The 22,714-nt window shown below is 49.2% G+C and overlaps 1 protein-coding gene across 1 annotated transcript; it reads left to right on the forward strand.

Moving 5' to 3' along the window:
* The first annotated feature begins 872 nt into the window (after positions 1 to 872).
* On the forward strand, positions 873 to 22,416 carry FXN (frataxin). Its single transcript, XM_026519332.4, has 5 exons — positions 873 to 1,067; positions 7,961 to 8,058; positions 10,188 to 10,308; positions 17,321 to 17,418; positions 20,751 to 22,416. The coding sequence occupies exons 1-5, from the start codon at positions 900 to 902 to the stop codon at positions 20,899 to 20,901; spliced, it is 636 nt and encodes a 211-aa protein (XP_026375117.1). The 5' UTR covers positions 873 to 899; the 3' UTR covers positions 20,902 to 22,416.
* Positions 22,417 to 22,714: the final 298 nt, after the last annotated feature.

The raw sequence follows: 22,714 nt of genomic DNA on the forward strand, positions 1-22,714 counted from the left end.
TCTATATAAAATATGAAAGAAACGTTAATAATTTGCTTTCCTTTGCAATATACAACCGAAGGAAAATTGTCTTTTAAAGTGTATTAACTTCATACTTGGAGCGCCTGGGTGGCTCAGTCGGTTGATCGTCTGCCTTTAACTCAGGTCATGATCCCAGAGTCCTGGGATCACCCATGACCGGCTCTCTGCTCAGTGGAGAGTCTGCTTCTCTCTCTCCCTCTGCCCCCGGGCTCGTGTTCTATCTCTCTCTCTCTCAATCTCTACCTCAAATTAATAAATAAAATCTTAAAAACAAAACAAACAAAAACAAAAAACAACTTAATACTTACCGTACACTTAGCAGGGTCTAAAAAAAAACCACTTTACATTGATTAACTCATTTTATCCTTCAAACAACTCTAAGACGGAATTTCTATAAACTCCATTTTACAGAAGAGGCACAGAGAAGTGAATTAACTTGCCCACTGGTCACACAGCTAGGAAGTACAGAGTTCGGGTGTAAACCAGGCAATCCTCCTGTCAGCACTCTCCTACCTGCTATAACCTACTACAGCCAAGCAAGCCTGCAGCTCGCAAATCCTTCCTAGACAGAATTCTGCAGCAGTAGGTCATTAGGCCCAAGTCTCCGAGGTCAGGGACCTTGGTTACGCACTCACAAGTTGCCCAAGGCGCAAGCCCCGTGCTTTGCACGAAGCGCACTCGCCATCTGTGTTAAATACAGAGATAGTGGAATGCTGGGAAGTTCTCCCTGAGGTATCACCGCGGGCCATTTCCCACTGTCGACAGAAGAGGGGACCTGAGCGCGGAGCCGAACCGCGACGCCTGCCACCCGTAGCCACCAGGTGTCGCCGCGGCGTCCCCGGAGCAGGAGGGCGGAGCGGCCGCAGACTGGGAGCAGCATGTGGACGCTCGGGCGCCGCGCGGCTGCCGGCCTCCTGCCCCGCTCGGCGCTCCCGGGCTCAGCCCGGGCCGGCGGTGGGGCCCGGCGGCCGACGAGGACCTCCCCGCTCTACGGCCGCCGAGGCCTGAGCATCTGGACCGCAGCGACCCGCGAACCCTGCCACGCTGTGAGTACCCGCGCCGCGCAGCCGTCTGGGCCGCACGCCGGCGGAGGGAGGCCGCGCACGCTGGGGACGCTGCGGGCACGCGCGCCCACTCCGCTGCTGCGGGCACGCGCGCCCACTCCGCTGCTGCGGGCACGCGCGCCCTCTGCGCTCCGGCGGGGCCGCGGGCCGGGGACGCGCTCTGCTTGTGGCCGCGCGGCGGTGGAGCGCGCGCTGCTCCCTACCGGGCGCGCGGCCGCGCAGTCCGCCCTCTGTTTCCCCGTGTCACATTTGCACCGGCCTCTGCTTTCGGGTGAAAAGGACAATGCGGTGTAACTGCGAGGGAACGCAACGCAGGGGGCTCGCAGCCGCCGACTCAGGGAAAGTGGCCGGGACCGCTCTCGGGGGTCCGTGGTTGTCGCCGAGCTTGCCACTTCCCTTCGCCAGAATTTCAATTTAAGTGATAGTGTATACTGTACTAAGTACTGTAAGATACATATGTATGTGTATGATATGTAATATTAGCATGGTACATATATATAAATAGAATAAAATAGTACACACTATACCACCATAATAGTTTATAATAGTGTGTATATATAATATTACTAGAGCGATGTTTCCAAGCATGGGCTTTTATGAACGAAACGCTTCCTTCGAGCGAGGTGGAAACGCCGAGGCTGTGGACCACAGCAGCTAGAGCAGCAAAGCTTTTGGAAAATGACCCGGCCTGCCCTCCAAGTTCTGGCTCGATTCAGCAGAGCTGTGTGACTTCGGGAGATCTGGAACCTCTCCGAGGCGTGGCTTCCTTTTGGGTAAAGAGATGAGAGGGTACCGCCCATTTTGCAGAGCTGTTGTGAGGATTACACTGGATTAACGTAATATAAAGTCTTCAGCCCTGGAAGTTAATTCCGTTTTTCTTCCCTTGGGGCTGCAAAGAAGCGTCTGACCCAGTCACTCCAAGACCTGAAAGGAGGAAGCCCAAAAAATGGCTGTGGGGTTGAGGAAGACTTAGCCGGATGGACGCGATGTTTAATCAGGGGCCTTTCTTTTTTCTTTTTAAGATTTTTAAAAATTAATTTTCCCTGGTTTGTTTTTTTTTTTAAGATTTTATTTATTTGAGAGAGAGCGCAGGAGCAGTGGGGAGAGGGAGAGGGAGAAGCAGACTCCCCATTGAGCAGGGAGCCCGATGCAGGGCTCCATCCCAGGACCCGGGGTTCAGGACCTGAGCGGAAGGCAAACGCTTAACAAACTGAGCCACCCAGACGCCCCCCCCCCTTTTTTTAAAGATTTTATTTATTTGAGAGCACAAGCAGGGGGGAGAGGGAGAAGCGGGCTCCCTGCTCGGGGAGCCCGTGGTGGGGCTCAATCCCAGCACCCTGGGATCAGGACCTGAGCCAAAGGCAGATGCTTAACGACCTGAGCCACCCAGGCGCCCCTAATCAGGGTCTTGAAGGTGGCAAGGGAGCAGAAAAGGGGATTCCCGAAGGAGACACAGGCCTGGGCAATACCAGCGCTGAGTGGCCGGTCTGCTGGATAGACCTCTCAGGTAGTGAAGGAGGCAGGCGAATTCCAACCCAAATTGCCTGTGGAGCTCTGGAATTTGGACTTTAGACTTGAACTTCCCACTACCTTGTTATTTGGCCATGTTTGAAGAAAATTTAGGATTGGTTGCCAACACTCAAGTTGGGCTCTTGATACTGGATTACCCGTCTTCTCGGGAAATACAGGCAGCTGTGGAAATCGTGCCCCGGCACTGTCCCCGTGCAGAACACAGACATTTATTACCCTTCTCCTGCGCTACTCCCACCTGAAGCTGCCCTGGCTTGCACTCCGCCCCCTGCTGGTGTGGCCATGGGTTGCCAGCAGTTTTTAATTTAGGACAGTGACAAGATAATGGCGTGGTCTTTGGGACGGTGCCTAGGGGCTGTTTAAGGGCTGTGGACTCAGAAGCATGCCTAGCTTAGAGCTGCCACCCAGGAGGTGGGCACTGGACACACACTGGGATTAGGGGTCTTGGGAGGTTGGGAGGTCACCCATTGGGCTCCCTCTACCGTAGTAAATTAATCAGGTTTGTTGAACTTGTCTGTAACACAGTTCCCTCACACGTCTCCTGTACTTGTGCAGCTGGGTGGATGACAACGGCAACTGGGACCACCATGTTCGATTTTTCCAAGGCCTTAACTATCCTCAGGTTGACCCCCAAAGTCCCTGCACTCCAGAACTCATCAGGACCTGAGTTCATTGTGGGGGCCTCTTCCCCATCCTTATTTTCTCTGCCCCCTATTCCTACTACTACAGCACTATCCAAAAGAAATACAATGGGAGCTGCATGTGTAATTCTGAATTTTCTGGTAGCTACATTGAAAAAATAAAAAGAAGCAGGTGCAATTAATTTGAACACCACAGAGGGGCGCCTGGCAGGCTCAGTTGGTAGAGCATGCGACTCTGGATCTTAGGGTCATGAGTTCAACCCCATGTTGGGCCTACAGCTTAGTTAAAAAAAAATTTTTTTTTTCAACAATACATTTATGTAATCTAGTTTTTCAAAATACTATCATCTCAACATGTAATCAATACTGAAAAATCATTGAGATGTCTAACAGTCTTTTTTCATAGTCATTCTTCCAAATTCAGTGTGTATTTCCCATGTCAGCACATGTCAGCTCAGATGTTAAACTGAACTTGAGGAAATTCCTGATGTGTATTTTATAAAATTCACGATTGAAAAAACAAATACACACACTCAAGCTGTTCCAGAACATTTTAAATTTTCCGGAAACTTGGACACCTGGGTGGCTCAGTCAGTTAAGTATCTGCCTTCGGCTCAGGTCCTGATCCCGGGGTCCTGGGATCGAACCCCACATCAGGCTGCTTGCTCAGCAGGGAGCCTGCTTCTCCCTCTGCCTGCTGCTCCCCCTGCTTGTGCTCTCTCTCTGACAAATGAATAGATAAAAATCTTAAAAAAAAAAAAAAGACTTAAAAAAATAAAAATAATAAATTTTCCAGAAACTTTATTAAGTTTCATTTTAAAATTACAGTAAGTAAGGTTTACAGTCCAGTTCCTTGGTCCCACGGGCCACATTTCAGGAGCCCCGGGGCCACATGTGTGTGGCTGGCAGCCGGCACATAGCTGTGGGGTAGAGCGTATTTAGCTTCTGATTGTCCATTCTTAGGTCTGGCTGCTCAGCGGAACCCGGAATCCACAGAAATGCCTTCCTTCCAAGTGTGGCTTGGAAGTGACTCCGTGGCCCAGGGAGGCCCCTGGTTCCGTCAGGCAGCCTCTTGCCCCACTGAGAGCGTGACGGTGGCTGGTCCTCAAACCCTTCCCCTGTCACACAGGAGGCAGCTCCAAGGAGAGATATGTCGCCACCTCGTACTCAACTTCATAGGCCCTGCCTCAGCCGCATCACACCTCGAAAGGCTTGCAGACACCCATGAATTTTCGTAGAGGGTCAAGATCGTCACCTAGGACCCCGTGGTCTTTTGGCCTCAGGCCTGGCAAGCAGGTTATGCCCTGATTCACTTTAAGTTCATGTTTTTATTGTCTTCCACAGACAGTGTATGTGAGTTTATACATAGAAAAGTGTCTGTAAAATGTCTGTGCTGTTCAAAGATTAGTAACACACGGCCACACTCTCATCACCAGATTAAGAGACTGGATGTTGGGGCACCTGGGTGGCTCAGTCGTTAAGCATCTGCCTTCGGCTCAGGGCGTGATCCCAGCGATATGGGATCGAGCCCCACATCAGGCTCCTCCACTAGGAGCCTGCTTCTTCCTCTCCCACTCCCCCTGCTTGTGTTCCCTCTCTCGCTGGCTGTCTCTCTCTCTGTCAAATAAATAAATAAAATCTTTAAAAAAAAAAAAAGAGAGACTGGATGTTATCTGTCCCTTGGAAGGCTCTCCCGAGGACCCCTGGGCCTCCCTGAGGGGAACCTGCTCTCCTGAATTCCGTCAGGCATCCCCTCCTTTTCCTAGAGTGTCACCCTCTATGTATGTCTCCCTAAAGCACATGCCGTTGATAGAAAAAAAAATTTGCTGCATTTATTGTGCTGTGACTTGTTCCTTATGTTCAGTGTCCTTTTCGAGGCTCGTGACACTGATGCACATGGTTGTCATTTCTTCATTTTCTCTGCTGGGTAGTATCCCATTGGGTGAGCACATCACACTCTATCCAGTCTCCTGGTAACATCCGGGTGACCGCCATGGTGCCGCTGTCACGGCGGTGCTGCTGTGGGCGTTCCTGTGCAGGGACAGAGGCTCTTTGTGGCTGAATTCTCAGAATGGCATTGCTAGGCAAGGGGCCAGCAAATATTCAACTCACTTGATGCCAAGAGTGGTGGTACCAGTTCATCCCCCCAGCGGTGGATGAGAAGTGACTCACTCTTCCAGCGTTTGCAGCTTCGTGCTTTGCAGAGGGGACCCGTGGGGTGAGGGCCGGCCTCCCTGCTAGCCACGCAGGCGGGCCTCACCTTCTGCCTCTCCACACTATTGTTGACATGCTCCAAAGCCGGAATTGACTGGACACTCTCCAGCCCTGTGTTTGGGGTATTCACGTCCTCCTGTCTAATGCTCCTCACCATCTGTGCAGCGGGTACCGTGACCCCTGCCTTCGGGGGCTCGGAAACGGAAAGCAGGTACTCAGGGAGCGTTAGCTTGGGGAGAACAGGTAAGAGACCAGCAAGGAGTCTTTGGCAACAGTTCTTTTGATGATTAAAAACAGCCGAAATGTAGACTTCTACTTCTGGCTGTGAGTAACTTGCATTAGATCAAACCTCCCACCAAGAACAGCCATCCAAGATAGAAAAGGCAAAACCAAAACTGAAACAGGAAAAAGGCTATGTGAAGGTGTCAGACTACGACAGCTAGGATTTGAGAGGCCAGGACCCTGTAGGGGAGGGAAACTCTGAGCCCCTGGTTCTCAAAGTTCCCTTCCATGCCTGAAACCACGTATGATACCCCAGGTGTGTGATTCTTTCCTTTGTGGCCTGGATCCTGGGGCCAGAGGGTGTGGGTTCAAATCCCTGCTCCTCCCCTTTGCATCTGTGTATCTGAGTGACTTGCTCTGTTTCCTCATCCGTAGACTACAAATACAGTCTATCCTGATGTTGCATGGATCCTGGGCTTGTGAATTCACCTTCTCAGTAAAATTTATCTGTAACCCCAAAATCAGTACCCAGGGAGGGTGGATTTCGTGGTCACTCTCAGATACATGGAGCAGCATGCTTGCATGTTTCCACGGAGGTCAAACAAGGTGACAGTGCCTTCTTGTCTCAGACCCCATGGGGTCAACAAGTGTCCTTTCCACCACCTATTTAGTGGCACATTGTTTGCATTTTTGGGTTTTTGGTTGGTGATTTCACTATTTAAAATGACCCCAGAGCATAGTGCCGAGTGCTGTCTAGCGGTCTAAGTGCAAGGAGCCTGTGCAGAGAAAGCACGTGTGTTAGATCAGCCTCATTCAGGCCTGAGTTACGGCACTGTTGGCCGTGAGCTCAGTGTTCGTGAATCAACAATGTATATTAGACAAGGTGTCTTTAAACAGAAACGCATGTAAGCGAGGTTGGTTGGTCATATGGGACCTGAAGCCTGCAGGAACCTAAGCCTGTATCTCCCGCAGGAGCATTTCACTAACCTCTTGTTCATGGTGACTTTATAGAACAGACTGTCGGGAAGAACCACTATACTAGTAGTACTTGCTTCACAGGCTTGTAATGAGGACTAACACCGTCCGTTTCTATCAACACTAGGAGCAGCAACACCCAGCAGCTAGGGAACACTCTAGAATGTGCAGTAGCAATAACTGGTTGTCAACGCTGGCTCTCTCCCATCTTCAGAACCAACCCTTTAAAATCATGCCCTCTGTGCTCTGCACCCGTTTCCCCCTTTTCTGGTCACTTTTCAGCCTGGTGCCCTCTGCCTTCTCCTTTCTGAGCTTGCCAAGGACACCGATGGTTCAAGAGAACAACAGCCTCTGAGCCCTGCTCCAGAGTGACCTTAGGAGAAGTTGAATCTTACCACCAACCCCTTCTAGCCCTTGGGTGCCTTCCCAGGATGAAGTCCAGCTGAGTGCCTTCACGAGGCCCTGTGGCCAACTCTCCATCCTCTCCCCTGCCATCTCCACTCTGATGTATCACTTTTCTCTCCTTTTACAGGCTCTGTCCCCTCCCACACTGGGGCAGGTCCCTCAGCCAGAGTCCCCTTGGTGTTTGTCACTGTCTTCTGGTTATGTCATCTGTCTTTCCAGCTGGTCAGTAGCGCTGGTGGCCCCAGAGACGGGTGCCTGGACCCTCTTCCAATTATGTGTTGGGAGAAATCAACAGATGACAGTATCTCCCGTAGACATGTTAATGAGACCTGTCCGTCTGCAGTCCGACCCTCTCTTCTGGACATCTGCAGACATCTGCCTCTTGCTGTTCGTTGTTGCTTGCATTGGTCAAATTCCGTGAGCTTTGCTGATGCTTCCCCGGCTCGCCTGTGCTAACCACCACATACCTCTAATAACCTGGAGCAGTGCTGCCCATAGATCTTCCCATGGTGGTGACTCTGTTCAGTATGCCACTGGCCACATGAGGCCACAGGACACTTGAAACATGGCTTAAACGTGGCGTTCCAGGACATGGGAGTCCTGGAAGTGGCACTTGTCCCTCACTCAAATTTTAGTGGGAAGTGATAGGAAGTGACAATAAATTTAAAGTTTGCCTGTGGCTCGGGGCTATTATGTTGGGCAGCACAGGCTTAGAGAGAACCCGAGAGAATGCAAGGTAATGCATTAAAACAAGGTGAAAACATTCCAGAAATACTCCTGGAAAAATTTAACGTGGTTTATTCTTGAATGCAGAAGTGATATTTAAACCTTGTGCTCAGGGACTATAATGCACTGAAAAATGATAATGTTCTTGACTTTGGCTTTTAGAATCTGAGCCTCCACCGCCTCGATCAGCTCATGAATGTCAAAAAGCAGAGTGTCTGTTTGATGAATATGAGGACAGCAGGGACTTTGGGCGACCCTGGGTAAGATAAAGCCCCTTCCACATCAGAGAGCCCTTCCCCCTCCTCCCTCCTTCTCTTTCTCAATACACAACATGTGCATACCTGCTCAGACTTCTATTAGCTTTTTAATTTTTTTTTCCTTTCTTCTTACCGGTTTATAAAAAAGAAAAAAAAAAAAAAAGCCCATCCCTTCCAAAACCTGTTTTCTCCCTTAGCAGGAGCATTCATAAGCATCTCTCCGTATCACCAACTATCTTCTTTAAGTAGGCTCCACCCCCAGTGCACAGCCCAACATGGGGCTTGAACTCACAACCCTGAGATGAAGCCCTGAGCTGAAATCAAGAGTCGGATGCTTAACTGACTGAGCCACCCAGGCTCCCCTCTACCACATTATTTTAAATGAAAGAATATTAAACTTTACGTAGGTACCATCCCCTGTTGCTGGACAGTTAGGTTGTTTCCAGAGTTCTGTTCTTATTCTCTTTGATGACTTAGCAGATGGGTCGGCCAAGCCTGTGTAACTGTAACGGCTCGAGCCAGCAGTGGTTTGTGTCCCTGTGTTCCGACAGTGCAGGGCGGGCATGCCTCTGTGCAGGGATTCAGGCAGCCAGGGTCCTTCCACCTTCCTGTCACTTGTCAGTACCTTACTGTCCTCTACACGGTAGAATCCAGGTCCCCCCGCCCAGGTTCCCTTCCATGGAAAGGGCAAGAGAATGGAAGTCTTGGTAGTGGCACTTGTCCCTCACTCAAATTTTATTGGGAGGGGCTGTGTCACATGACCCCAGGTGACTGCAGGGGATGCTGGGAAATATGGCCTAGTGCGTGCCCTGGAAGGAAGCAATGGGTTCTGGTGCAGAGCTCCCCAGCATTGCTAGTCTGCCCCCCCCCCCCCCCGATATGTACGTGGACCCTCCTTACACACACACACACACACACAGGCCCCTAAACCCCAGGCTGCCACCACAGGCCCATACAGTCTCTCATCCATCCACCTCAAAGGCCAAGATTTTCAGGTGACATGCAGTCCTCTCTCTCCGGTCTAGGAGTGGCTTCTCTGACCTACAGACACACACACCCACACACCCGATGGAGAGGGGTTGCTTCACTTCCGGGCCAACTCTTGATGTTATCTGTCTCTTTCTTTTTAATCATTCTGAGGGTATCTCATTGTGATTTTTTTAATGTGTATTTTCCTAAAGATTAATAAAGTTATACCCCTTGTTATATGTTCACTGGCCATTTGGATATGTTTTTTAAAATGATATCTGTTCGAGTATTTTACCCGTTTTTTCTATTGGGTTTTCTTTTTCTTATTGAGTTGTATTTCTTTATATATTCTGGAAATAAGCTCTTTTTCAGATACATGTAATACGAATATTTTCTCCCACTTTGTGGTTTGCCCAACATAATTTTAATCATTAATACAGGCAATTTTAATAAGCATAATGTCCAGCTGAAGGGGTCAGGTTGAATAAATAATATAAAATAAAATACCATGAAAATCTGTATGTGCTAATATGGAACAGTTTCCAGGATATATTAAATAAAAACTGCAAGGTGCTTCAATTTCTATATTAAAAAGAATATAAAATTCCGGACGGACACAGAAGAGACTCTTATTCATAGTTGACTCTGCAGATGGGGGCTGCCTATTTGGGAAGAAAGGTTTCCTTCTTTATGAACTTTTTTTTTTTTTTTTTGAGATTATTTATTTATTTATTTAACAGAGAGAGAGAGAGAGAGAGCTCACAAGCAGGGAGAGCGGGGGAGCAGACTCCTCACTGAGCACGGAGTGCGACGTGGGACTCAATCTGAGGACCCCGGGATCATGACCTAAGCCGAAGGCAGACTGAGCCACCCAGGCGCCCCTATAGAAACTCGTTCGTGCTGATTAAATTTTTTCTCTGCACATGGTAGCTATTTCCCATGAATTTTTTAATTTAAGTAAAAAACTGATGTGTCGGGGTGGCTGACTCTGTCTGGAGCTTGTGACTCTTGATCTCCCGGTCGTGAGTTCAAGCCCCACATTGGGCATATTTACTAAAAATAAATTAAATAAGTAAATAAATAGATGTGTGGGTTTGATGTTAATAAAATGGAGCAGTTTGGTAAACGTGTGTTTTGGGGGGGTTTTCATGTTTCCCCTGCAGCTCTCTGGATGAGACCACCTATGAAAGACTGGCTGAGAAGACACTGGACTCCTTAGCAGAGTTTTTCGAAGACCTTGCAGACAAACCTTACACATTCGAAGACTATGATGTCTCGTTTGGGGTACTTCTTGCTTATTTTCCTTTTTCTGTTTCCTCCCTAAGAATTGTGTCTCACTAGGACAAAGAATTCCCCTCCAGCAGAGTTAAGCATCCAGCAGCATGTGGTTACGGGTGGGACCCATAGACTGGCGTTGGTGTTCCAGCCCTGCCCCACCAGGCTTGTGACCTTGGGCAAGTCACGGCCTCTGTGAGCCCCATTTCTGCTTAAAAATACAGGTTCTCAAGCTCCATTCAGCTTCTGTGAAGGTAAATCAGGGAGGGACCCAGGCCTGTGCTTATCTAGCAAGATGACTGTCCTGAGGGCACGAGGAGCCCTGAACTAAACCACTCCTCCTTAACCAGGGTGTGTTCAGAGCACACAGACAGGGCCCCCCCCACCCCTGCTTCTGGGAGATTCTGATCAGCGGGTCCTGGTGTGCTCTCAGGAAGCGTATTTTTGAAAAGCTTACCCGGGATTCTAATGTGCACCCTGAGTCCCACCCCTAGAGATTTTTCTTTAGTTGGTTTGGGAGTATGTCCCAGGCAGGGCAGGGGAGGTTGTTTTTTTGTTTGTTTTTATAATCACTCCTCAGGTGATCCCAAATGAAGCTGGGGGGAGCCGCAGAGCCCTGAAGCCTAGGGAGTGCTGCTCTACATCGACTGGCCGCCAGGTGGCGGACGTGAGTAAGGGTCCACTTTGCATTTAGAATGCTGTTCACGCCTTAGGGAGCAGCTCTTTTTTTTAGCCAAAAAATCCCCCACGGAGATTAATCCTCTCGACGGCAATTAATTAATAGTCAGAAATGTTATGAAGTGGAATTTTTTAGGACAACCAGCTGTCAGGCTAACGTGATAGAAATGGTGTTGGGTATTACTGTGGACAGAGAAGGGACTCCATCCAATGGAGCAGGTAGCAAGAGTCTGCAAGAAAATTTCAAGCCTGGTTGTAAGGACAGCAAGGGATTTGGAGGGCAAAGTTAAGGGAACGGGCAAGAAAGGGTTGGATGCCTTCCAGGTGGATTCAGTGACTGCTGTGGGCATCATTTGGGGCGGGGCATTAGAAGTGCTTACGCAGACAGCCTCAGAAGGCAAGCTGCTGGGGAACCCTTACTAACTGGCCCCCCAGCATGACTGTCTGTGGGATGATGGAGCTGGGCAAGTTACAGGTCTCCGCTCCCCCAGCCTCCCTATCAGGGACTGGCTGTACTTACAGGGAAACCAAGTCTCAGGCTAAACTCGGCCATACATGTAAACATTCATTAACATGCCATAAAAACAGTCACACCACTCATTCTTTTAAGATCAGTGAGAATACTTAGTGACTCAAGTATTTTGCACGAGTGTTTCATTAGAAGCAAATGTGCCAGTGTTCTAGCAGCTGGATTCTGTTTACCCCCTGGAATCAAGCACCGAACGCTCTTGGCTTGGTCGGTTGAGTGGCTGACTTTTGGTTTCAGCTCAGGTCATGATCTCAAGGGTCCTGGAATCAGGCTATGTACTCAGGGAGGAGTCTGCTTGAGGATTCTCTCTCCCTCTCCCTCTGCCCCTCCCCCCCCCGTTCCCTCTCTCTCTCTCTCTCTCTAATAAGTAAATAAATCTTTAAAAGAAAAAGTGCTCCTGCTCAGTGGTGGATTGCAGGGTCTTACCTGACCTGCAGAGTGCCTCTCTGAAGAGTGACCCAGCAGCTGGCGTTTCCAGATTCTGTAACCTGTTCCTACAAAGGGAAGAGGCACCTGGGTTTTTCTGGCCAGTCCATATACCTTAAGTATCATTCTCCTCACCAAGGAAAAATTATTTCTAACAAATCATTTACCAGTTAGGAAATTCTCTAGTACAGACGTAGAAACTAAAGGCAGACAGTAGCTGACTCTGTTGTTGGGACTTCAGATTGAAGAGCTTTGAAATGCTCTCTACCCTGGGGTGTGAATTCCTGTTTAGAGTCTCTTAGGTGCTAACTTATACATTTCACGTATAACTCTATTGAAACTACATTATAGGCAACAGAACACGCATAACACTATTACTTGAGCTTTGTTGGGGTATAGTCTTTCCCTGTCCCCAGGGTCCAGTTGGGCATGGCCTCCTCTGGGAGGCCCTCCTACATGCTCTAGGCAGATACCATGCCTACTTCCTTGCCCAGTGCTCTGAAGATGAGTCTGTACAGCACTGATCACCCCGTGTACTAACTGTCTGTCTACACATCAGCTCCCGTGGCGGGACTGAGTTCTTGGCAGCCAGGACAATGTCCACTCTTGGTATCCCAGTGCCTGAAACACGCCAGCTACGTGATAGGAACTTAATAAATGGTGATTCGGTATACAAATGAAGTGGGGCCCACGTACTTTTCCGAAACAGTCTCTCATTGGTGCCACTCAGCATCATAGATGTTTTACCAACTTGCTCCTGGCCAAGTAGACAGAAAACAGTATTCTGGGTAGACCCAAGAACATGTTCTGTTTGCTCCCTGTGGAGCGAGAAATGTGAGCAGCTCCTTGGCAGCCGTGTCTTCCTGTCAGTGGAGTGGGTAATTTGGGGGGGTCAGTGTCTGGGTCCAGCCCTCACCCCCACTGGCCCTGCCATTAGAGGGGACGACCCACCAGAGCAGAAAGCACCTCCCGGCACTAGGCATCCGTGGAGTCCGCTGCCCTTGACCGGCAGAGCCCGCCTGACCAGGACCGTGAGAAGCACCGTGCTGTCTGAGGGGTTACTTCCAAGCCACCTTCGTTTTCTCCCTGTGGAGCCGTGGCCTCTTTGACGTTGTATTGAGAATCTGTTTGCTGTCATGTTCTTGACTCGCTAAGCTGTTGGCCTCTCGCCGCCGCACAGCAAAGATTCCTTAACCTTTCCCGGACCTTCTCCCAAGAAAACCTTCCCCATACGCCTGCGAGTACAATTTCAGCTGCAGGCCGGGGCAGCCTGCAGACCCCCGACGACCCCCTCTGGGTCCCAGGTTACGGACGCTTGCTCAGGGGCAGCATCTGGTTGGCTATGGAGACAAAGCTTCTAGCCCGTCCTGGGTTTGTATTTTCTTAGCGAGAGTCTGTAAGTGAATTATCTTAACTTCTGTGCGGGGCAGTTTCTTCAGCCGGGAAGTGAGTGACGTCCCTCTACTTGTGCGGATTTCTGTTAGCATTACATTGTAAAAGGGCTTCACATTCGTTATTCTTACTCCTGAAGAGTGCTATCTATTTTTGGAGTGTGAGAAGCCACATATACCTGAAGTCGCCTGACGCAACGCATCGTCCCATAGGTGTCTGTTTCTACAAAACGAGCTAGTGACGACAGAAGTGCTCCTCTTGCTCCCGAGTGTGCGGGGCTGATACTTCCCGGGGGAATAAGCCTCCACCAGCCCTGCACAGGGGCTGCTCTGACTGCTTAGTGCCCCTGGCCGAAGCTGCCAAGGATTTTGACTCTCCCCCACTCCCCCTCCCTCCCCTGCATTTAAGTCTGCCCACACTCCCAAAATAGCCTCCGAGTGGCCTTTAAGGAATAATACTAATGAACAAAAAGCCCTCTTCATCTGGGCTACTCGCGGATAGTTCCAAGAGCATTAAGAACTCCCAGAGAACCAGTAAGGCAGCTCGTTTCCTTCCGTTCCTTCCTCTTCTTGCCGGTTTCCTCTGGAAACAGCCTCTGGCTCCATGGGAAAAAATGATGACACACAATGAACAGGAGGGGGGTTGGCTGGCTAAGTGCTGAGACTTTCTGCCTCGTGTAACCTTGCCCTTAACTTCGCACGTGTTATCACCAGCCCTGGTCACCGTCGGCGCCGTTCGTTCCTCCACAGATGCACTGTCTCCATCCCGTATCTCGCACTAAGAACGTATGTGCTGGACACCGCGGGTGCTTAGCTGAAAAGACAGATCTGCTCTCAAGGAGCTTAGAGTAGTGGAGGGGAGGGCACGGGTGTCCAGCAAACAAGAGAGCAGCTCAGAGGCAGGGAGGAAGGCACAGGGGCTGTGGGGGATTCAGGGTAACCATGTCCGGGGTGCCTCAGCTGGGGTCGAGGTCTTGTGCGGGGAGGGGCGCTGCAGAGAAGGTGCCGGGTGGAGGAGACCACTTGAGGTCTGCACACCTAGAAGAAATCTCAGGGTTGCTTTGTTAACATGCTCTTTGTGAACAAGTGGCCAGTTCCCTGGAATAATTCCAGAAGATTCTGAGTTGGAAAGAGTGGATTTTGGCGTTCAGTGATTGGATGTGCCATCCTTGATTTGGTGTCCTGTTCTAGGGTGTGGCCGTGATCAGGAGCGTACACAAGCCTTGAGCACCTGTGCCCCTCGATCCTTGCACTGTGTCTCCGAAGGAGGCAGCACAGACGTTGTCCTGAGGAAGGTGGCAGGGTTGGTGAGACTCAGACCCGCCCTCTGCCCTCTCCGCTGTTCCTGCACCTCCCCACGTTGGGGGGGGGGGGCGCAAGGCACAATGGGGCACTGAGGGGCCACAAATAGGTCAAACTGGAAACAGTTATGTCTCGGTCCCCTGAGCCTACTATCTCATGGAAAAAGAAGTCATGAAAGTTTGTATGGGGGGAGGAAGGAATGGGTAAGGACTGATGGGTGTGGGGTTTCTCTTTGGGGTGGTGGAAATAGCCGAGAATTAGTGATGTTTGTGCACTTTATGAAAACACTTTGTGAAATATTAAAACTGTTGAATTGTGGAGTTTTAATATACCTTTTTTCTTATTTTTTAAGAGGGTGTTGGGAAAAATTTTTTTTTAATTTTAAAAAGAGGTGGGGAGGGGCAGAGGGAAGGAGGCAGAGAGAGAATTGTAAGCAGGCTCCGTGCCCAGTGCAGAGCCCGATGAAATGGGGGCTTGATCTCACAACCCTGAGATCATGACCTGAGCTGAAATCAAGAGTTGGACACTTAACCGACTGAGCCCCCCAGTTGCCTCAATGAGACACTTCCAAGTAAAGGAAAGGTGGTAGTCCTACCAAAATAGTAAAGGTGGGATTCAAGAAAAAATTTATTTTATTTTATTTCTTTTTAAGGATTTTTATTTATTTGACACTGAAAGAGAGCACAAGCAGGGGAGCAGCAGGCAGAGGCAGAGGGAGCAGCAGACTCCTCCCTGAGCAGGGAGCCCAACCTGGGGCTCGATCCCAGGACCCCCAGATCACAACCTGAGCTGAAGGCAGATGCTTAACTGACTGAGCCACCCAGGCACCGTCAGGAAAAAATTTTTTGAAAAACAAACTTAGGGGGTGCCTGGCTGGCTCAGTGAGTGCAGCATGTGATTCTTGATCTCAGGGTTGTGAGTTCAAGCCCCACACTGGGTGCAGAGATTACTAAAAAATGAACTTTAAAAGGAAAAACAAACTTAATGTACACTGTGATCCCAGCCCTTTTCAGAAATCCGTTTACAAACTGGCAGCCGATACCTGGGGGTGAGCAGCTTTTATCGCCAGTTAATGGGATTGAGAGAACACTTGGTGTTAGTAGGGCAAGAACGGCTTCTTTTGGACCCAAACAGGACAATCCAAACTGGGTTTAAGATCAGCTCTGCCAGTTACTAAGTATTCTTTATTACTCTGTCCCTGTTTCCCTCATCTGTAAAACAGGGATAATGATTCCCACCTCTGATAGTTATGGTCACAGTGGAAACAGTTGTACACAAAGTGCCAAATACAGTGCATGGCACAGAGTAGGTCCTGGACAGTAGTCGTTGATATTGATGTTTTCATATCACATCAATAATAATTGATGTTTTCATTTTATGTACACTCTCTGTACTCCCGATGTCTGTATGATTTCTCTTTTTCTCTTTTTTAATCAGAAAACATGTTACTGGGGCGCCTGGGTGGCTCAGTGGGTTCAGCTTCTGCCTTCAGCTCAGGTCATGATCCCAGAGTCCTGGGACCGAGCCCCGCGTCGGGCTGCCTGCTCATGGGGGGCCTGCTTCTCCCTCTCCCTCTGCCCCCCATCTTGTGCTCTCTCCCTCTAGCTTTCTCTCTCAAATAAGTAAATAAAATTTTTTTAAAGTATAACCCAATAGAGTCCTCCCTTGCCTGTGAGTTACATTATTATTATTATATATTATTATTGTCATTGCCGTCTACCTTTTCAATAGCTCTCTGTCTTTGCAAACCAAACACAAAGTGTTCTAAGAAACATCTGGGGCCTCTTGATGGGACCGGGGCTCGAGAAGCCCAGAGAAAGGTGGCGGTGTGTCTCCCCGCGGGTTATGCCCGGGGTGGGGAACAGCGAGCCGCTGTCTCCGGCACACCCGCCCCAATGAAGGGACTGAGCTGTGTGGCTGCTTCTGTAATATTCTGCGCATTCTAAAGAAACCTCAGACCTTGGGAGTAAAGGGCTCCTTTGTTGAAAGAGTTTTTTCAAATTTAAATGAGCATTTATTGAGCAAAGATGGACCAACCCATCTTTTCAAGAATTCAGGGCTCTTTAGGGGAAAATAATGCCCTTGAGAGCAGCTTGTGACATGCGTGGGAAGGGTCTGAAAATAAAAACTCTGTCTGGAGAGCCAGCCTCCTACCAGCCGAGCTGGCTCTGTGGCTTTTCTAAGACCAGCAAAGCCAGTGGTTTGACTACTTCCTTCTTTTTTGCCTGTTTTCCTTGTTTTGGTAATGAAGATGTCCTGTCCGATCTTTGGGCTGACGTGGGACTCCCGTAGAGTTGGGGTCTGCATTTTTTAACATCCTTTTGTGGGTTCGGGCTGGTCTTTGAGGGAACTGAGGCAGCAGGCAGGACGGAGCCTCCTGTTTGCCAGCTGTCACTCCTCAGACAAGTGCTGCTATCTCCTCACCTCCAGACGGGAATAGTGAGAATTCTCGCCTCGCCAGCCTCCCAGGGAACGAGGGAAAGCGCGGTGAGGTCTGAGTGCTATCGTGAACAATCACAGTCTGACTCTGAGAGCGGGGTGCTTTCTGCATGATCTGCCGTGTCTAACACGAAAGACGTTTCTTCGCGGTGTGTGCTGCGTACTTGTGTAAGTGTCAGATTCTGAAGCAGTTGTGGCAAAGTAATAACTCTATCTTGTTCTCTTTTCCTCATGCTTTTGCCACCTGATCCGCCAGAGTGGTGTTTTAACAGTTAAACTGGGTGGAGATCTAGGAACCTACGTGATCAACAAGCAGACCCCGAACAAGCAGATCTGGTTATCTTCACCCTCCAGGTATGTCCAGAAGTCCACATCTGCCCTTGTTGAGCTCCTGTGAGGTGTGCATGGTGACCTCACGGGTGGGTGGTCCGTGAGCACCCCTCTCCTGATGCTTCAGGCTCACCCCAGCCTCGTAGGACGGTTAACCCTGCTTCAGCAACTTGGGTCTACCAGTAATCTGGCCGCTATAAGCACATATTGAGATATAGATCTGAAGCAAGAAGTTTATAACTTTTCAGAAGCTGGCCTGGACAGTTTCTCTCTATGAAATCATTGCCCTGCCTTTAAAAAAGCCACTTACAATGCCACAGCCTCAGAATGAGTTGCACTTTGTCTTCAAAGCAGGTTAAAGTTTGACCTCTAGTTTGCTTTGAGCATCTCGCTTGAAGTTGGTTGAATTCCCTCTGTGAAATCGGGCTGCATGCCCTGTGGAGGGGGGAGAGCCTCTTAAGCTGGGACTCCAGGGCATTGAATCCCTCCTGCCTTTATCACTGATGTGCTTTCAATCTCATGGAATGACTGTGCTGGAGGCCGCCTGCCCTGCATCTCAAGGCCTGAGCACATACAGGGAGAGAGGGCCCCTCATCCGCCTGCATCTATCTGGGTGGTTGTAAGGGAGTTATAGAGAGAAACTCACAAGTTCTCAGACCACCCTTCCTGGGTCACTCATTAGCACTTCCAAAGACAACATACTGACTGTGCATTGGGAAAGGCCAAATATAACCAGCATGCAATTCTTTGAAAGCCCAGTGGTATTTACATTTTAAAAAAAATTATAGGGGCGCCTGGGTGGCTCAGTCAGTTAAGCATCCAACTCTTGGGCTCAGGTCATGATCTCCACAGTGAGATCGAGCCCTGAGTCCTGTCTGTACTCAGAGGAAGCCTGCTTGAGATTTTCTCTCTCCTCCCTCTGGCCCTCCCCTGGCTCGCTCTCTCCCTCTCAAATAAATAAACAAATCTAAAAAAAAAAAATTATAGCTCTTCTTCTGCCCCAACGTTCACATCGTTTTTAGGCAGTTAATATTATACTGTTTCTCATGCCATGGTGTGTAATTATTTGTTCAAAATAAATAAAGTGTTCTGCCTCCTTTGCCCCAGCCTCATCTAGGAAGTATGTTATAATTCAACAAACAACTCCAGAAATCACCCCTTTCTAGCAAGACCCCTATAGACTGCATTGCTTTTTTAGACCCAATTACTTTGAGCTTGGGTGTGTTATCTTGTGTGGGCCAATTAGCCTGTTCTCTTTGGCCTCCAACAGTTGTCCTAACCCTAACCAGAGCCAGGCATGAGGACTGTCCGTTCTTATCCTTCACCTGGAGGAATCATATGAGAAACTGGGTGGATCAGTTCAAACCCAGCCATCACCTTTGGGGATTGGTGGCTGTATAAGTATCGGCAGGGCACCGGAACCATCTATCACGGGTGCACTGAAGGAATTCCCTTTCTGTCATGTCTGGAAACCAGAAAAGTCCGTATCATGTTTGGACACACCTACCAGCAATAGGATCCTACCCCAGGCTTGTTTAATCTGTAATTCACGACGGGAATCTGGAAAGAAAATCTGCCAAGCAGCCACTTACTATCACAGATACTGTGTTCCTCAAGAAAAAAACTTATTTTCCACTCAACTTTTCACGTCCAAAATAATCTTTCACGGGACTGCATTTCTGATATACGTATGTTTTTTCACATGACAGCGTTTCAGGTCCTGTGGAAACAGTGGTCACTCCCAGCCAGCCTGCCCACCCGGAGGTGGTGGGAGGATGGGAGAAAGCAGGGGTCTGGGTGGATACCTGGACGGAGGCAGTGGAGGGGCTTGCGGGTTTCTCACGCGTTACCTGGCATTCCCCAGCAAATCAGAGTCCAAGGCCAAGGGAATGTTCTCTAGATTTGGTCTGGATTATCAGTTCTTTCTCTATGGCCCAAGTAGTTTGCATTTGGCTGGTCATGTGTATTAAACAAAGGCCCCAGCCCTTTGGGTTTGTCCCTATTATCTCCATGATTCGAAAAGTGTTCAAACCCCAGCATTTGGTTGATAATACAGAAATCTTTGATGTTTGTATAGTCCGCAAAGATGCTCCGTGCTAAGCTTCCCTCTTCCCTGGCAAACTCCTCCCAGTGTTGACTTTGGGAAATCTCTCCCTCAGTGCACTGGTGAACCCAGGCACCCCTTCTCGTTGGCCCCCAGGGCTCTCTGCTCCACCTCCAGCAAAGCACCCCCGTGTACCCTCACTATCTGCTGGCATGCCCCCCCCCCAACCAGGCTGAGAGGAGGCAGAATTAATGGGCACAGTTGGGTACATCTGGAATGACAAGACATGTCACAATCCGACTACACCCGGGGCCACACAAATACAGCCTCCCAGCGTGAATGGATGTATACTGTTGTTCACTGGATGAGCTTGAGGTGGAGGAACTCTCAGTGTCGTAAAAAATATATTGGGGGGGGGGGGTTGCCTGGGTGGCTCAGTTAAGCATCTGCCTTCAGCTCAGGTCAGGAACCCAGGGTCCTGGGTTGGGCTCCTTCCCTGCTCAGCGGGGAGTCGGCTTCTCCCCCTCCCTTTGCCCCTCCCCCTGCTCGTGCTCCCTCCCTCTCTCAAATAAATAAATAAAATCTTAAAAAAAAAAGAAAAATTATATTTAAAGATTTTATTTATCCATCAGACAGGGAGAGAGCACCAGTAGGGGGAGTGGCAGGCAGAGGGAGAGGGAGAAGCAGACTCCCCACTGAGCAGGGAACCCAATGTGGGACTCGATCCCAAGACCCTGAGATCATGACCTGAGCCAAAGGCAGACGCTTAACCGACTGAGCCACCCAGGCGTCCCAAGAAAAAGTACATTTACCAAAAACCAGTATAGGTGCTTGCCAGGGGCTGGGGAGAGGAGAGGGAGGGGAGTAACTGCTCAATGGGCACAGAGTTCACTTTTGGGGTGATGAAGTGTTCTGGTAGGGAAAGGTGGTGGTTGCACATGTTATGAATGTACTAAAATAATAGTAATATAGGTAAGGGACAAATCATGTGAGTGGTACACGAATGGCCGCCATTTTAACAACACTGCTACGACATAGAGTTCCCAAAAGCGAAAGATCAGAGTGTGATTTACAGAGACTCACTGAGAGGGTTCAGATGTCTTCGGGTCTTGAGAACCGTTCTGTCGAATTGTTGCAGGGGATAATCGTGTCCTTACTCTTACATAGAAAGACCCTGAGACAAGAAGTCAAAGGTTAAGCTGACTTTCTGGAGCTTCTTTCCGGTCATTTCTTGCTGGCAGCATCTGTGAAGCCAGTGTTTCTCCTCAAGGGCTGTCCTCGTGGACTCCTGTGTCTTTATTTTGTCTTGCAGCGGGCCCAAGCGCTACGACTGGACGGGGAGGAACTGGGTGTATGCCCACGACGGTGTTTCCCTCCACGAGCTGCTGGCCACGGAGCTGACTAAAGCCTTAAAAACCAAACTGGACTTATCTTCTCTGGCCTATTCCGGAAAGGGCCCTTGATGCCCAGCCCAATCCCAAAGACATGAACAGCGCAAAAGCCAAGACCCCAGCTCCATCCTGCAGCCAAGTGTCTAGGTTGGTCCATTCTGACTTCTGAGGACAGTTGCATGGCTCTAAGGGCTCTGGTGAAAAGAACGTGTTGCCTCCCACCCTTCCCCAAGTTCGGATTTTTGATTTCCATAGTGTTTTTGGATTTGTTGTCTGATTTCCTCCCTCACAGGATATCCCTTCTCTTTTATAGTGTCCCTATACTCCTACATTTATATATAACCTTACAACAAAGAAAAATAAGAAGGAAAAATTCAGAAGGAGAAATGACTTGATTTCGCTCTTCGTTCTTTGAAGGACTTAACTGCATAAAACCACATGAAGAGCAGCTGGCCGACCTCCCCTTTCTGTCCTCAAATGAGATTCATTAAGGGGTTGCCTATAATGTTACCACGCGTCTGGAAAATGTCAGCATTCCTAAGCCCTTTGGTACAAAAGTGTCAGTGACAGTCAGGAATTCTCAAACCCAAAGATCATTCTCTCTTTGCATTCGTGTCTGCCGGGGTGCAGCCTGCAGGAGACACTCAGAGAGACATATATAGGGGCATATGCACACATTTCATTTCATTGTGTGTGTGTGTGTATTTTTTTTAAGGGAGGGGTCCGCATAGATTGAGCTGCCGCAGCACAGGTCTGAGAATGCGAAAACTCCAAAGACAAGAAGGGAAACGGGCCATCTTCATAAGCTCGTGGATGTAACGTAATAAACTAGGTCACGGGGCTGAGGAGGTGCTTTGCAAACGTGAAGGACCACATAAATAAAAAGATGTTTGTGTTAATGAAAAGAGCCCTGGTCCTTCACTTGGCTCAGTGCCACCTTTTCTTACTGAAGAAAGTTCTCAGTGACAAGTCTATGCAGATACACAGCATCTCTGTTCTCTGTCTCTGGGTGAGTTTCACAAACTCCTGGACCTGTTTCCCCACGTGTTAAATGAGGGTGGAACTGGCAGAATGTAGTGGATTCCCAGTCCAGACATTCAGTGGTCCTGTCAGGCCAACTTAACCGGCTGGTTTTAATGCCTTCTGGTAGATGAGGGGATGACAACGAACAGTTCTCTTAAGCTATGGCAGAAATATCTGGTTATTGGTGTTGTTCCACCAGAATTTCAGTTGAATTTGTGTTCAGATAGTACCCATCTTACCTTGTTACTGTGCTGAGCTTGTGCTCTGGACTGAATGTCTATGTCCCCCCAGAATTCCTATGTTGAATCCTGACCGCTGGTGTGATGGAGTTAGGAGGTGGGGCCTCTGGGAGGGGATTGCGTCACAAGGACAGAGCCCTTATAAAAGAGACACACCCCCCCACACAGAGCTCCTTCCCCCTCCCACCGTATGAGGACACAGTGACAAGACAGCCGTCTGTGAACCAGGAAATAGAATTTCACCAGACCTTGAATGTGCTGGGGCCTTGACCTTGGGTTTCCCAGCCTCCAGAACTGTGGGAAATAAATTTCTGTTGTTTAGAAGGTATCCAGTCTATTATTCTGTTACAGCAGCCCAAACTAAGACAGCTTGCCACACCATAGGGCCTCATCTTATTTTATTTTTAAAGATTTTTATTTATTTGAGAGAGTGAGCGAGTAAGCGAGCGAGCAAGAGAGAGAGCACGAGCAGGAGTAGGGGTGGGTGGGAAGAGGCAGCTGGAGAGGGAGAGAATCTCCAGCAGACTCCCCCCTGAGCGCGGAGCCCACCACCCATGCCGCTCAATCCCAGGACTCCAGGATCATGATCTGAGCTGAAGGCAGACACTTAACCAACTGAGCCA

The sequence above is a fragment of the Ursus arctos genome, unplaced genomic scaffold (assembly GCF_023065955.2).
Source record: "Ursus arctos isolate Adak ecotype North America unplaced genomic scaffold, UrsArc2.0 scaffold_33, whole genome shotgun sequence".
In the NCBI taxonomy this organism is placed as follows: Eukaryota; Metazoa; Chordata; class Mammalia; order Carnivora; family Ursidae; genus Ursus; species Ursus arctos.